The 14,850-nt window shown below is 35.4% G+C and overlaps 1 protein-coding gene across 1 annotated transcript in view; it reads right to left on the bottom strand.

Annotated features, from left to right (window-relative positions):
• Nucleotides 1–306: 306 nt before the first annotated feature.
• LOC144364801 (jouberin-like) overlaps nucleotides 307–14,850 on the bottom strand; it is a 64,851-nt gene continuing 50,307 nt past the window's right edge. Inside the window, exons 6-7 of the mRNA XM_078018502.1 lie at nucleotides 7,283–7,385; nucleotides 307–1,650 (exon numbers count right to left, since the gene is read on the bottom strand). Coding sequence (XP_077874628.1) covers nucleotides 1,648–1,650; nucleotides 7,283–7,385 — 106 coding nt within the window. The 3' untranslated portion in view covers nucleotides 307–1,647. The remainder of the gene's footprint in view (nucleotides 1,651–7,282; nucleotides 7,386–14,850) is intronic.

Genomic DNA, 14,850 nt, shown 5'->3' with positions numbered 1-14,850 from the left:
TATAAAAAGATGTCTTAATAAACTATTCTATTCATAAATATAGTGATAATCTTCTATCATCAGCAGGACAAAGTAGAAAAGGACTGGTCATTGAGTAGAACCAATTTGTTGTCTCATCTGTTAGTTTTAATTCGTTTTTTTTTTTTCACGTGAACACCAAGATATTAACAAATGCTTCACTTCCCCTGATATATTTTTTCATTTGTCTTGATTTAAAGTAATTCTACTACCTGTTGAAATAATCTTTAATTAATTGAAAACCAAAATCAGAGAATCAATGCACATCTCAAAATCATGAGCTGAAACTGCAGAGAGACAAACATCTTTATTTTTAAATTATCAAGTGCATTCACAAGACAGAAAAAAACAAGCTTGTACAAGGGTGACTCAAGTTGCCCAGGCCCAGCTGTATGCGTCCAGAACAACGAAAGTTTGGCACGACCAGAACAGACCTCTGTGTTGACTGCTGAGGGCTTCAGCTGGCATCAGTGCTGCTCTTTTAAAACACATCTTTTAATTTTTTTCTCAAAAAAAAAAAAAAAAAAAAAGAAGTCTCACAGCAGGGTCATGTTTACCAATTTTTATGCTTCTACAACATGTGCAGGGATAGAGCCAAATATATTTTTACTAGAAATTTCACACTGAGTATACATCTGGGCAAAATTTACACCTCAATGCCCAGCACTTTTTCTCACTTCTTATTTTAATGGAATCAATTGTCTAATTTGGTAAATAAGTTTTATATTAGTTTTGATCTTATTGGGGCTTAATATTTTATTGATAGACAGCATATAATTGAGAAAGAAGAGTCAAGAACAAAAAAATGAATTTTCCTATTATACCAAACTTCAAAAAATATAGTCATATAGTAATGACACTGTTATAGTGGAACTAAAAAATAAATAATGCAATATAATAATTAAAAAACAAATATTAAAAATAAATAACAAATAATATAAATATATAAATTACTTATATTCTTAAATATGAACTGCCTTTTTTAAAAAATAAAAAAATTTAGAACACTGTTGTCAGTCCAGCCCAAAATCACTTTTAGATTAGGTGTATCAAGTTACATATACGATTCACTGAAAAGAAACACAAATGTTTAATTCTAAAAAGCAGACTTCCTTTTAATGCCTTTGTTACTAGGACCATTTTGAACACACAATATTCTGAAGCTGCTTTTCTTTTAAATAAAGTTAGTTTTGAAAGCAGATACTTCATATTCTGAGCATAACATCACACATATAACCACAATACAGATACAATAATATTGAATGATTACTTAATGGATATTCTAACAATGCAAACACTTTTTATTCACGTTTGCTGCATAGCAATTACATTTTTTTCTTTATTGGTTTTCCAACAGTAGTAATGCAATTTTGATGTAGTTACTGATAATACAAGTACTAATACTTTGACCAACAACAATTACAACAATAGTCTGTAACAATTAGCTCAAAGACCACATTGATTTCTCCACCCACCTCTCTTCTGATTTTTCATAAGGATAAGAAGTAGTGGATTCTTCCTTTCTTCCTTTTTATCTGAAAATCTGATCTCTAAAGAAGAATTCCACTTGATTTAATTTGTCATTTCATTTCTGTGTATTTGGTTGTGTCTTCATTCTTCTTCATCTCTTTACTAAGGAGAAAAGTACACAAAAAGTACTAAATGTGTCTTTGGTCACAACATATGTTAGTGTACCCAGGCAACAGCACAAGTAAGAAAAAGACATTGTACAACACACACACACACAACCAAATAAAATGAAAATATTAGTTACCTAGCTTATAGCTTGTCTCTCTAACATACTGTTTCATTGTGTCATTAACAATTTAAGGCTTGTTTAAGCATTGAGAAGATAAGCGAAAAGAAACTTCTCATCTAGAGACTGGAAGAAATACAAACTCTGGGTAACTTTCAGAAGTTAAGGGCAGGCAATTAGAGTATGTAAAGTTCTTCCTTCAATGAGGAAAAAAAATCATCATGGATGTTACTTCAGTGTTAGTGATTAGCAAAGACACAGACCGCTTCATTAATAGCATGCTTTCATTTAGTCTATGGCTGTGTCTACTTTTATAATTGAGTTAGTTACTATTTTTCAAAATTAATTTAAAAACTGATTTCATTTTTGACCTAAGGCAGCTTTGTTATAAAACAAATTATACCATTAATAAAATCAAGAACCAGTATGCAGATGAGACAAGAGGCTGCTTCCTTAGGGATCACATGGTAGGTGCTCTACAAGTAAGGCACAGTAAGTGAGTGGGCTGAACCTGAACTTTTTAATGTAATTAACCATACAGCACTATGGAACATCTGTCTTTCCTCTAAGCAGAGAGGCCATAACTTGATGCCCTTTAGAAAGAACCTAGCTGAAGCTTGGAAAGAGGGTAAGATGGTGAAGGTGACTGAACTCCATTGAACATTCCTGGGAAAGGCCATGGCTGGCACATGTGTAAGAAAAGGCAGAGCGAACCATTCCCTAAGTGCTCTCCCTGGGGCTCAGGCAGGTCAGTGAACATCTGTGCTTTTAGGAACAAGTCCAGTCTTATGTAAATGGTGATTTATTTTTTTTTGTATCCAAGAAAAATTTATATAAAGAGAAAAAAATTATTTATCAGCACAAGTTTCCTGATTTTAACTTTGTTAAATGGAGCTATAGAGCTTGTATTACATATGGAAGCCCAAAAATATGTTCAAGAGAAGCTCATAAAAGCATCTGAAGCTAAGTATAAAAAGGTACAGATATGGCATGACAAGATACAAAATCACTAGGGGCCAAAATGTATCATATATTTCCCTTTTCATATATATTAAGGAAAAGTTTGTGAAACTTGCCCCAAGTTAGGGTCTGATAAAAATGGAAAAAAAAGTAGCAAAAGCTCAAATTAGTGCAGGGCACAAGTTACACAGAGACCCTAAAAACTTTCGCAAAGGACAGAGGAAGATAAAAGGATCTTAGAGGAAGACTGTCACAAAACAAAATGAGGAGTTCATGGTAATGGTAGGAGAAAAAAGAAGAAGAAAAACAGAAAAGAGAAGGGGAGACAAGGGGAGACGAACAGCTGGAAATTAGTGAGATGGATCCTGCAGGTGCAGAAGATGTAGGACAAGTTAAATGAATCAGGTGAAGACTGCACGGTGAGAAATAAACAAAGAAGCCAGGAGGACCCTCAGGAAGGGGAACCAAAAAGAAATTTCAGCAGAAAAAGCTGAAGTAGGCAGCAAAGGAAACATCTTTAAGAGAAATGATTTAGACTAAGAAGAGGAACAAACACATTGGATAGAGAATGACAAAGACTGTCCATGAGAGGAAGAAAAGGGACAGGATAAAGGAAAAAGAGCAGAGATGGTCAAGTGTGCACCTCTGACCACTGAAAATCAAGAGTGGTGCTTGGCATGACATCTGCTGACAGCACAGCCACCTTCCAGCTGAGAGATAGCAGGGGTTTGCTTAAGATGGTAGAGAGATCATCTGACCTAAACAACATGAAAAATCCAGGTCCCTCCCTTCTCTGAGGCACAAAGTACTACAACTAACAAAGGAAGAGAGTTAACAAAGCAAGGCATTTTAAAAGGCACTTCAGATGAAAAGAAAAAGGAAATCTATGTAGCAAGACTATGAAAATGAATATGAAACTAGGTTTTTTTTTTTTTTTTTTTTTGTGTGTGTGTGTGAAGTGTAAAAAATAAGATTCAGAACAATCCTGGGCCCTATCCCATAAGAAATTCATTACAATATATATCCCCCGAAGGTGTGCTTCTATGGCCAGACACCATGGTAGGTACTGAGAAAAAAAAGTGTGAGTGTGTTAAGGCCTTTGCCCATAGCACTGTGACCACCTGCAGTCTAATCAGAGATAACAGACAAACAAATCACCCTGAACTTGGAGCCAAGAGACCTTATTCTAGTTAAGGTACTAGTGCTTGTGACTGAGACTTTGGTATCTTAAGTGTAGAAAGAAGAGACTGCATTAAAGAATTTCTGAAATTACTTTCATTTTCAAAGAAATGATCAACTAGTATGTATACATGAGAGAAAAATAAGAAAATACATAAATGTAAAAGAAATCACCACAATCTCACTACTCAGAGAACTAACATCTTTTGATGTATATTTTTCAGTATTTTATGTATGCTGGGAAAACATATAACGGTGGCAGCACCCCAGAAAAAAACCCCAACATGGCGTCTAACGACCCTCTTTCCCTCTTTGTTTTTTTCGCTGGTGCGAAACGTTCCTGCAGGCGCTAATGTTCAAACCCTGCTGGTAGGAAGCCTTAGCCCCAATTAGAATTAACTTCTTGGGCTCCGGAACTGACATATGGAAGAGCTTGCCAATAAATGGGCGACCTGTTATCTACCTCAGCCCCTGCTACCTCTCCTTAGACCTATATAAACACACAGCCTTTTGTAATAAAGCGGAAACCTCTTTGGTGATCTGTGTCTTGTGGTGCGACTTCTTCCAGTCTTACAATGTATATAACATATAAAAACTATTTTATATTCATCTTTTAAACTTAAAAATCTTATTATACTCATCATATTCCCCAAAGGTGTGCTTCTGTGGCCAGACACCATGGTAGGTGCTGGGAAAAAAAGTGTGTGTTATGGTCTCTAACATTTAAACATATTATAATTTAATTGACCCTTTATTCATGAAAGTTGAGTTTTTTTCCTTCTGTTTTAAAAATATCTTTTCTGATTTTTATCACCTTTAACCAAATCTTTCCATTGGTACTTGAGTATCTTCCTATAGTAGACTCCTTTAAGTAAAACTGTCAGGTTAAAGTACATAAACTTTTTGTTTGTTTTGAGATGGAGTCATGCTATGGTTGAGCAGGCTGCCCTCAAATGATCTTCCTGCCTCAGTTTCCCCAGTAATTTGGGACCACAGGCATTAAGTACTGTGCCTGGCTACATATAAATTTTGAAAACTTTTTATTAAAAAACATAACAGGGGCTGGGGCTCAGCAGTAGAGTGCTTACCTAGCATGTGTGAGGCCCTGGGTTTGATCCTTAGCACCACATAAAAATAAATAAATAAAATTAAGGTACTGTGTCCATCTACAACTAAAAAAAAAAGTATTAAAAAAAGAAGAATCATCTATCCTTCACAAAGAACAAGTCAATCTCATCCTATTACTAATAGTGCAAAAGGATACCCACTCTCCCATATTTTCATCACTACTAAATTCTAAGTTTTGAATCATCATTTTGTGAGGGGAAAAATATATTTTTATTGTTTTAATTTCCAATAAATTTTCTCACTAGAATGTAAACATTTTTCATGTTTATTGCCACGTATTCCTTTGTCCTAAATACATCCTTTGACAATTTTTCTATGGATGCATTTCTTTTCCTTAGTATCTTAGAGCTTTCTGTGTGTTATGGGTATGAATCTTTTAGGTAGAATTCTTCTCCATTCAAGGTATTGCTTATTTAAACATTTATGGCCTTTTTTCTTTTTAAAATGCCTAATTTTAAAGTTCCTATTACTTAAACTTAAAAATCAGCTTAAAAATGTGTCTTAGCTGGGGAGAGAGGCATATGTCCATAGTCCTACCTACTTAAGAAGCTGAAGCAGGATGATCACTTACCTCGAGGATTTTTGAGGCCTACCTCTGAAACAGAGTGAGGACCCATCTCAACATTGTCTAATTCTGGCATAAATGTTAAAGAATTACTCCTTAACCCATAATTACACAATTATTCCTCTATATGCTTCCTGTACAATTAGATTTTATTTTTTTTACAATTATAATATTTTGAGTCCAGGGGTGCTAGACCACCAAGCAACATCCTCAGCCTTTTTTATTTTTTGAGATAGGGTCTTGCTAAGTTGCCCAGGCTGTCCGTGAACTTCAGATTCTCCTGCCTTAGCCTCCTGGGTAGCTGGGATTATGGTCATATGGAGACTACAAATGAAATTTAAAGATAGTTTATGGAGTTGAGCTGATTGCTGCCAGCTACTCAGGAGGCTGAGTCAAGAGGATCAGGATTTGAGGCTAGCCTGGATAACTTAGTGAGACTCTGTCTCAAAATAATAATAAAAAAAAAAGGGCTGGGGATATGGCTCAGTGATTAGAATCCATATGGAAAACCGAGTAGATATGTTCAATCTCCAGTACCATACATATACAAAAAGAGAGAGAGAAAAAAAGAATCCATATGGAAAATATGAATCCAGTTTTAGGAAAGGGAAAAAAATCATACATGTGAACATGAATAGAGAGCTGTAACATTCCATTTTCAACAGACCGATTTTTTTTTTTTGTTGTTGTTGTTAGAGGGGATTGAAACTGGAGTACTTTACCACTGAGCTACATCCTAAGCCGTCTTCATTTTTTATTTTAAGGTGGCCTCACTAAATTGCTTAGGGCCAGGCTAAATTGCCCAGGTTGGACTCAAAACTGTGCTTCTCCTGCTTTAACCTTCTAAATTGCTGGGATTATAGGCATGGGCCACTGAGCCCAGGAAGACTAATTTCTCTTCTTCCTAAAGAGAAAATAAAGCCTCCTGATAGGACTATTCCCAAGTACTCCCTACCAGTACACATTCAAACACATTTCTCCACTCTCCCATCTCAGAGGCGAAAGCAATTCTGTAATTCCTTAAGATCCAGAGTTTATGCCCAGGCTCCCAAACCTTGAAGGGCTCCTCCTCAGGCGGTACTGTTCTCTGAGTTTGTGAATGTTCTTATCATTCTCCTCTTTATAAGAATCTTCTCTATACTCAGTGCTTCCTACTATTTAGTTCAATCTTTCCTTTGTCTAGAGTTTTAGAAAGTAAGTCTATTCTGACAGTCTTTTCCTTTGAGGCTAAGGATACCTGATTTATGCTTCCAGGACCCTCTATCAAAACTATCTTCTCCAGCTGGGTGTGGTAACACATGCCTGTAATCCCAATGACTCAGAAAGATCCAAAGTTCAAGGACAACCTCAGTAAGTAAGCAAGGCCTTAAGCAACTTAGCAAGACCCTGTCTCAAAATAAATAAATAAATAAATAAATAAAAAAGGGCTGGGGACATGACGCAGTGGCTAAGTGCCCTTTGGTTGAACCCCCAGTAACAAACAAATAAAAAACTAAACCAAAAATCGCAACTATCTTCTCCAAGGCCACAAATAGACTGTGGGCTATGAATTCCAAAGGGCATTTGTCAGTCCTTATGTCACCTCTCCTCTTCCTGGCATTTATCATTGTTGACCATATCCTTCCTAAGTTTTTCCCTATTCACTGTACAACACAATCTTCTCCTGGTTTTCTTACCTCTATTAGGGTGACTTTTCGGCTTGTTTGCTCATTCTTCTTCACCTGCAAGTCCGTTTTGTGTCCTCGGTCCTCACGGCTCTGTTCTTTGCCCATTTCAGAACTACAGGAATGAAAGAGGGGATAAGGAGCAGTAAGAAAAGTGTTGTCATAGTTCAGAGAAGGTTTTGATCTGGTGAAGTGACAGTGGGAATAAAAAGGGGGGCAAATGGGAGGATCTGAGTGAGAAAACCGGTTGGTAGAACTGTAAGAGAAATTATCTACGGAAGACAGAGAGAAAGAATTACCTCTTTTCTTAACCTCCATGAGGGATAAGAATAAAACAAATTTCATCTCTTCTCTGAAAAAACATTAGATGTCTGGGAAACTCAAAAAGTTTTATCAACTTAGATGGAAGAAAGAAGAGAAGGAAGTTTGTGCATATGTAAGCAGTAACATCCTGACCTGTGGAATGGCAATGGAGCCTTTCAAATAACCCAATGGTAATAGTCACAAAGTTATAAAACCATGTAACTGTAGCTATGTGGGAATATGTAGCGGTGGTGCAATTTATGTTAGGAAAAAGAACATAAAAACAATGAAATAAGAGAAACTGAAAAAAGAAGACCACATATTTTCTTTAGAATGTCCAGGAATTATGGGAAACACCCAGGTAGAGCTTAAAGAAGATGCAAGAATTTAAAAATCTGGTAATTGTTCGACAGAACAGGGAGGGATCTCATGGACAAAACTGTATTTCTTCAAAATTCATGTTAAAGCCCTAACCCCTCTTGTGACTGTAAATGAAAACAGGGTCTCTTAGGGAGGTAATTAAGGTTGAATAAGGTCATGAGGGTGGGGTCCTAACCCAATATAACCGGTCTTTATTTTTTAAATTTTTTCACAAAACAATTATTTAAAACCATGTTTAAAGTTTAATCTACATCATTTACAACATGCGTAGCAATGAAAAATGAGATGCTTAAATGATTTCTGCAAATATTGACACTAAATAAAAAAATGCCTTCTCATTGTTGGACCTTTCTCAAATAAGACACAATGGGGATCTGTCAAACAAAACATTTGGAAAATGAGTTTTTTTCTATAACTACATTTGTTAGGGTTTGCCATCATATCCTATCAACAGATTTTACATAAGTAGGAATAGAACTGTGTTACTGGAATACTACAGAGTATTATCAAAATTATACACCTTTATTTTTATAAATAGCATGAAATATTATTGAATATATCTGTTGTCTCACGTTATGCCAGCAGATCTGAATGGGTACTTTTGAAAATTTAATTAATTTAGATTTTTAAGCACATTGTTTTTCTTTTTCTTATTGGTTCTTTTTAGTTATATAAGACAGCAGAATTTATTTTGATATAATTATACAAGCATGGAATATATCTTATTCTAGTTAGAGTTCTATTCTTATGGATGTACATCATGGTGGGATTCACTGTGTTGTTTTCATATATGTACACGGGAAAAGTATGTCAGATTCATTCCACTGTCTTTCCTTTGTTTATTCCCTCTCTTCCTTTCTTCCATTCTCCAATGTCTATTAATCTATTGCACTTTTATTCTTTCCTTCACCCACCACCCTTTATTGTGGGTTAGCTTCTACCTATCAGAGAAAACATTTCACCTTTGGGTTTTGGGACTGGCTTACTAAACTTAGCATGATAAGTCTCCAAATCTATCTATTTGTTGGCAAATGTCATAACGTCATTCTTCTATCATAGAACACCTAGGTTGGTTCCATGGCTTAGCTATTGTGAAATGAGCTGCTATAAACATTGATGTGGATGCGCCACTGTAGTATGCTATTTTTACTCCTCATACTGAGAAGTGGACTAACTGGGTCAAATGCTGGTTCCATTCCAAGTTTTTTGAGGACTCTCCATACTGCTTTCCAGAGTGGTTACACCATTTGCAGTCCCATCAGCAATTTGTAAGTGTATATTTATCCCCTCATCCTTACCAACATTTATTGTTACTTGTATGTATTCTTGATAAATTTAGAAGGAGGGGAAGAGATACATATTCTCTGAAGTAGGGAAGAGGTCACTAAAGATGCAGTGCAAAGGTGGCCATCTATAAGCCAGGAAGAGAAGACTAGAAACCAATCCTGTTGATATCTTGATCTAGCCTTCATAACTATGTGCATACAAATTTCTGTTGTTTAAGCCACCTGCAAGTTTGTGGTATTCTGTTATGGCAGCACTAGTAGTATTTAAACGAAGTAATTAAAATGAAGTCAAGATGAGTGAGAATAGAAAGGTTAGAAATTACAAGAATAAAACCAAATGAAGTTCACACTTTCAGCTTTTATCTCCAAGGAAATGATGTTCTGAAGTAAAAGCTCCAGTGTCTGTGGAAGCCAGGATGATAAGGTGAAAATGGAAGCAAGCCAAGGACAATACTAATAGCAATAACAATACAGTGGACTATGGCAAACTGGAGAGTGGATGACCCATCTAAAGGGGAAAGTCCACTATTTCAGCTTCAGCTGATGGATGTCATGAGAAAATGTGGAATTGTGGTCTAAAATTTTGAATTATTTTCAAAGGAAGTCATAAATATGCATTTCTTACAGGTAAAAACTTTCTATATTTGGAAGAATGATAAAGTTACACACACACACAAACACACAAGGACTCAACTAAAGATATCAGGATTATATCTGGCTTACAGCCCTGCTTCTGGTCTATATATGTTCTAGGTGCATACATTTGCTGGCCTGAGGGTGTGCCGTGATCTTCTACATTTTTGTGTCTTAGTTCTTGCTATCTTTCTGATTTCTACGTTGTTCTTTTCTTGTTCACCCCATCTGTATATGGTCATAGAGGCTTAAAAAGCTGCCATCCATTTTTCATTTTACCTAACCACAGAATAAAATCAGATGGTAGTAACCCTATTCTCCTTTCATCTCCCCCAATCAATCACACAGCTGCCTTGAAAAAAACATACAACATTTGGCCTTTTGCTGAAAGCCCAAATGGAGGAACAGGGACCAGATTCATCTTTCACCTAAAACAACAACATTAAAAACTAATCAAAATATAAGAAACAATAATTTTCAAGACATTGACTCACAAGCAATTAAGGACAATGATCCTCAAGAGAAGGAAAATGAGTATGAAAAGCATATAGCTTGGTGTCTTGAGAATTTCCAGGTAATGCCCTAGGAAGGAGACTCCCTGAATGATAGGTGAGACTCTGGGGAGTTCAAGTTGGCTAGAGTTCACAGAATGACAGAAAAGGAGAGAGAGAGAGAGAACGTCATGGTGAGAGAAACTGAAGATCTGCAAAGGTTCCTCCTCATGTACTCAGCAGAGTACTAACAAGCACATGCACTCAAGGAAAAGTGCCTATCCCCACTAGCAATGAACAGAAACTCTCCCTGAGAAAGCCCAGACATTGGCTATACAGGAGTAAAACCTAAAATTTTCAAAGAACTAAAGCAAATCATTTCTAAAGAATGAAATGAAAGTATGAGAAAAATGTCATATTAAATAGAAAATATTAGTAAAGAAGAAGTAATACTAAATCTACACAAATTCTTCCATAAAACTGAAAAACTGGGAATTCTTTCCAATTCATTCCAGGAGGCCAGTATTATCCTGTCACCAAAAGTAGACTAAGACATTACAAGAAAACTGCAGATCTCCATTTCTCATGAACAAAATGCATGTAATTCTAAATAAAATTTTAGCAAATCAATCCAACAATTCATAAAAAGGATAACATACCACTATTGAGTAGAATTTGTCCCACAAATGAAAGATTGGTTATCAGTGTTTGGAAAAATTAATGTATTTCACTATATTAACAAATTTAAAAAAATCATATGATTATAGCTGTCCAAATCTCAAATGGGATCTGCAAATGCTAAAGTCCCTTATATAAAATGATGATATTTGCATATAACCTATGCACATCCCACTTTAAACCATCTCTAGATTATTTATAGCAACTATTACAATGTAAATGCTATGCAGTCCTTATACTATGTTGTATAGGGAATAATGAGAAGAAAATAGTCTATACATTTCCAGTACAGTTATAATTTTTTCGCTCAAATATTTTTGATCTGTGGATGACTGAATCCAACAGACATGGAATCAGCAGATACAAAAATGGGTACAGTGGGCAGACTATACTTAACAGATGCAGAATAAGCATTTGACAAAAATATAACATCTGTTCCTGCTAAAGACTGCCAACAAACTAATAAATAAAGAAAACTACTTGATAAAAGGTATTTATAAAAGACATGACAACATTATCCTTTAATGATGAGACTGAATGCTTTTCCTACTCAATTTCCATAAGATCAGGAACAAGACAAGAATGTGTACTCTTATCATTTCTAGTCAATGTCATACTAGAATTTAATCAGTACAATCAGCAAGAAAAAGAAAAGACAAGTTGTCGTTTTGTTTTTTTTTAAAAGAGAGAGAGAATTTTTTAATATTTACTTTTCAGTTCTCGGCGGACACAACATCTTTGTTTGTATGTGGTGCTGAGGATCGAACCCGGGCCGCACGCATGCCAGGCGAGCGTGCTACCGCTTGAGCCACATCCCCAGCCCAAGACAAGTTGTTTTAATATCACTAATTTTTTTTTTGTGTGTATGTGTGTGTGTATATATATATATATATATATATATATATATATATATATATATATATATGGAAGATAAGTGCATAAAACAATGTGCAACATCATTAGTTGTTAGGGATATGCAAATTCAAACCACAATGAGATACATCTATAAATTAGAATGGGTAAAATTACAAAGACTGGCTATACCAAGTATTGGTGAGGAAGTAGAACTCTCATACATATTGGTAGAACTGTAAAATAGTACAATCATTTAAAAAACATATTTGGAAAACAATATAGTAGTTTATTAAAAATTTAAGCATAAAACAATTATATGATCCAGCTGTTCCATTCCTACATATTTTACCCAACAAAACTGAAAGCATGTATTCACAAAAAGACTTAAACAAGAATGTGAATATCAGCTTTGTATGTAATGACCTCAAGCTGGAAACAATCCAAAGACCATTGAATAGGCAAATGAGAAAAACAAACTGTGGTATTTAAAACTCTAGAAAGTGAGAAAGAAATGATTAGTGATTGCAATGAAATGAAAGTTAGGGAAGGGAAGAAGTAGAAGGGAGAAATTATAAAAAGAATATGAGAATTCTTGAGAGTTAATTGTGGTAATAGTTTATGGGTGTGTATCTATGTCAAAACTTAAACTGTACTTTAAATACATGCATTTATTGAATATCTATTATTATTTTTATTCAAAGTATTAGAAATATGTATGTGTACAAAAAAACTGATCTCTTCTTCTTTTTTTTTTACAATTTTAATATTTATTTTTTTTTTTAGTTTTCGGCAGACACAACATCTTTGTTTGTATGTGGTGCTGAGGATCAAACGCATGCCAGGAGAGCGTGCTACCGCTTGAGCCACATCCCCAGCCCCTGATCTCTTCTTACTAACTTCACTGTTACCCCTCTTTTTCAAGGCAGCATCAACTTCAATATTATCTTAACTGGTCTCTCTGGTTCCATACTTGTCCATTAATACCTATATTTGCCTAAAATGACAGAATGATCCTGTTAAATTCTAAGCCACTCCCTCTTTTAATGGCATCCTATTTCATTTAGTGTAAAAGTCTTGCTACCTTTCCTGATCTCAGGAACTCTTTCCCAGTTGTTTACTTTACTCCAGAAACTCCAGCAATTTCCTTTCTGTTCCTTTATGATACGAGGTATATTCCTGCCTCAGGGCTTTTTACACTTGCTCTCCACATGTTCACATCATTCATTTCCCTTTTTCCTTCCACTTTTCTTAGTGAGACCTTCTCTGTCACTCCTATTTAAAACTGTAGGCTTCAATTTTCCTCTCTGTACCTATGATTTATATTTCTCCATAGCATAGCTCATATCTGACATAGACATTTAACTTATTTTACATATAAATAAATAAAATGTTAGCTCTTTGTGGCCAGGATTTTTGTGTTCACTGTTGTGTCCCTAGTGCCTAGAACATTGAGATATGGTAGTGCTCAGCAAATCTCTACTTAGCAAATGACTACACATAGTCTGTCTTCCTTGCCACATTGAGCACTCCTCCAAGATGCACACTGTATATCATTTATTAATGGATTTCAGTGTCTAGCACAATACCTAGTGCAGAGAACAGATGCCTAGTGCAGAAAACAGATGATCCACATTTCCTCCACTGCACTGATGCGCACACATGAACCATTGCTGTTTACCTGGAAATGATGCTCCTGATTGTTCCTCTTTATAGCAGTAGCATCAAAGTCTAGAACAAAGGCTGGGGTTGTAGCTCAGTGGCTGAGCGCTTGCCTAGCATGTGTGAGGCACTGGGTTTGATCCTCAGTACCACATAAAAATAAACAAAATAAAGGTATTGTGTCCTTCTACAACAACAAAAAATTAAAAAAAAAAAAAAAAAAACAGGGCTGGAACAAGACCAAATTCCTTATGTTTGCTCAGGCTCATGTAAAATGCTGGGCAAACACAGTAAAATATATCTCCTAGTCCCACCTTCCAATCATCTGTGGCTCTCCAAACTCCTTCATACTGCATTCTTTGAGAGCCATAATCTTTAGCTTGATTTTTCTTCTATTGCAAATCCCCAATCCCAAACCACCAATTAGCAATTCTCCTTCTACTCTTCCCTTACTAGCTTCCCCTATCTTTACTGTGATTTGCTTCTTCAGTCTGAAATACCTGCTTCCTTCTTGTATCACATGCAAAAGCCCTATTAAGTCAAAGCTCAATTTAAGCCTTACTCCCTACAGAGGCCTTCCCAAGCTACTTGACTTCTCTCTTCCTGTAATTACAACACGTTTCACACCATTTTGCACCCAACTGTATAGTTTGTTTCCTTCAAAATGCTTATTTCTATTTCCTCATCTAACGTGTGAATACTTTTTTATATCTCTCAATGTACCAAGCTCAGTGCTGAGTATACTATGGTGTCACATGTTACAATGGATGGTTTTGATTTCAGAAATAGAGGGCAGTGAGCAGGATAAAGGCTGAAAATTGAATAATAAACAACTTAGAAAAGTTGCAAGTGGCATACTTATGAAGAAAAAAAGAAATTAGCCTAGTAGAGGAGGAATATTATAAAGATGGACAAATATATGCAGTGGAGGGGTGATAGAATACTTGGCACTAATGGCTGTGCTATATTTCATTCATTCAGTTGGCATTTGAGTGTTTAAAAATAAAGGACTTTAATAATGATTGACTATCTGAATTAATCTCTCTGACCAAAGCTTTTAATGGCATAAAGCCTTCTAATGTTAAAAACCAGAAAACCAAAACCCAACAAAACTCAATATACAATATGTGAATAGCTAGAGAATACTAGTATTACTTAATAAGGATTATAACTATTTATAGAAGTTTCATTACAAACTCCAACTTGGGCACCAGTTAATAAATGAAGAACCTGCATGTGGTATAAATGGTGGAAATGAAAGACTTTCCAGAAAATTAACCTATAAAAGTTTCTT

This window comes from Ictidomys tridecemlineatus, chromosome 8 (genome assembly GCF_052094955.1).
Source record: "Ictidomys tridecemlineatus isolate mIctTri1 chromosome 8, mIctTri1.hap1, whole genome shotgun sequence".
NCBI classification, from domain to species: Eukaryota; Metazoa; Chordata; class Mammalia; order Rodentia; family Sciuridae; genus Ictidomys; species Ictidomys tridecemlineatus.
Note: the sequence above shows the minus strand (reverse complement) of the source record. Positions and strands in the feature narration are given on the sequence as shown.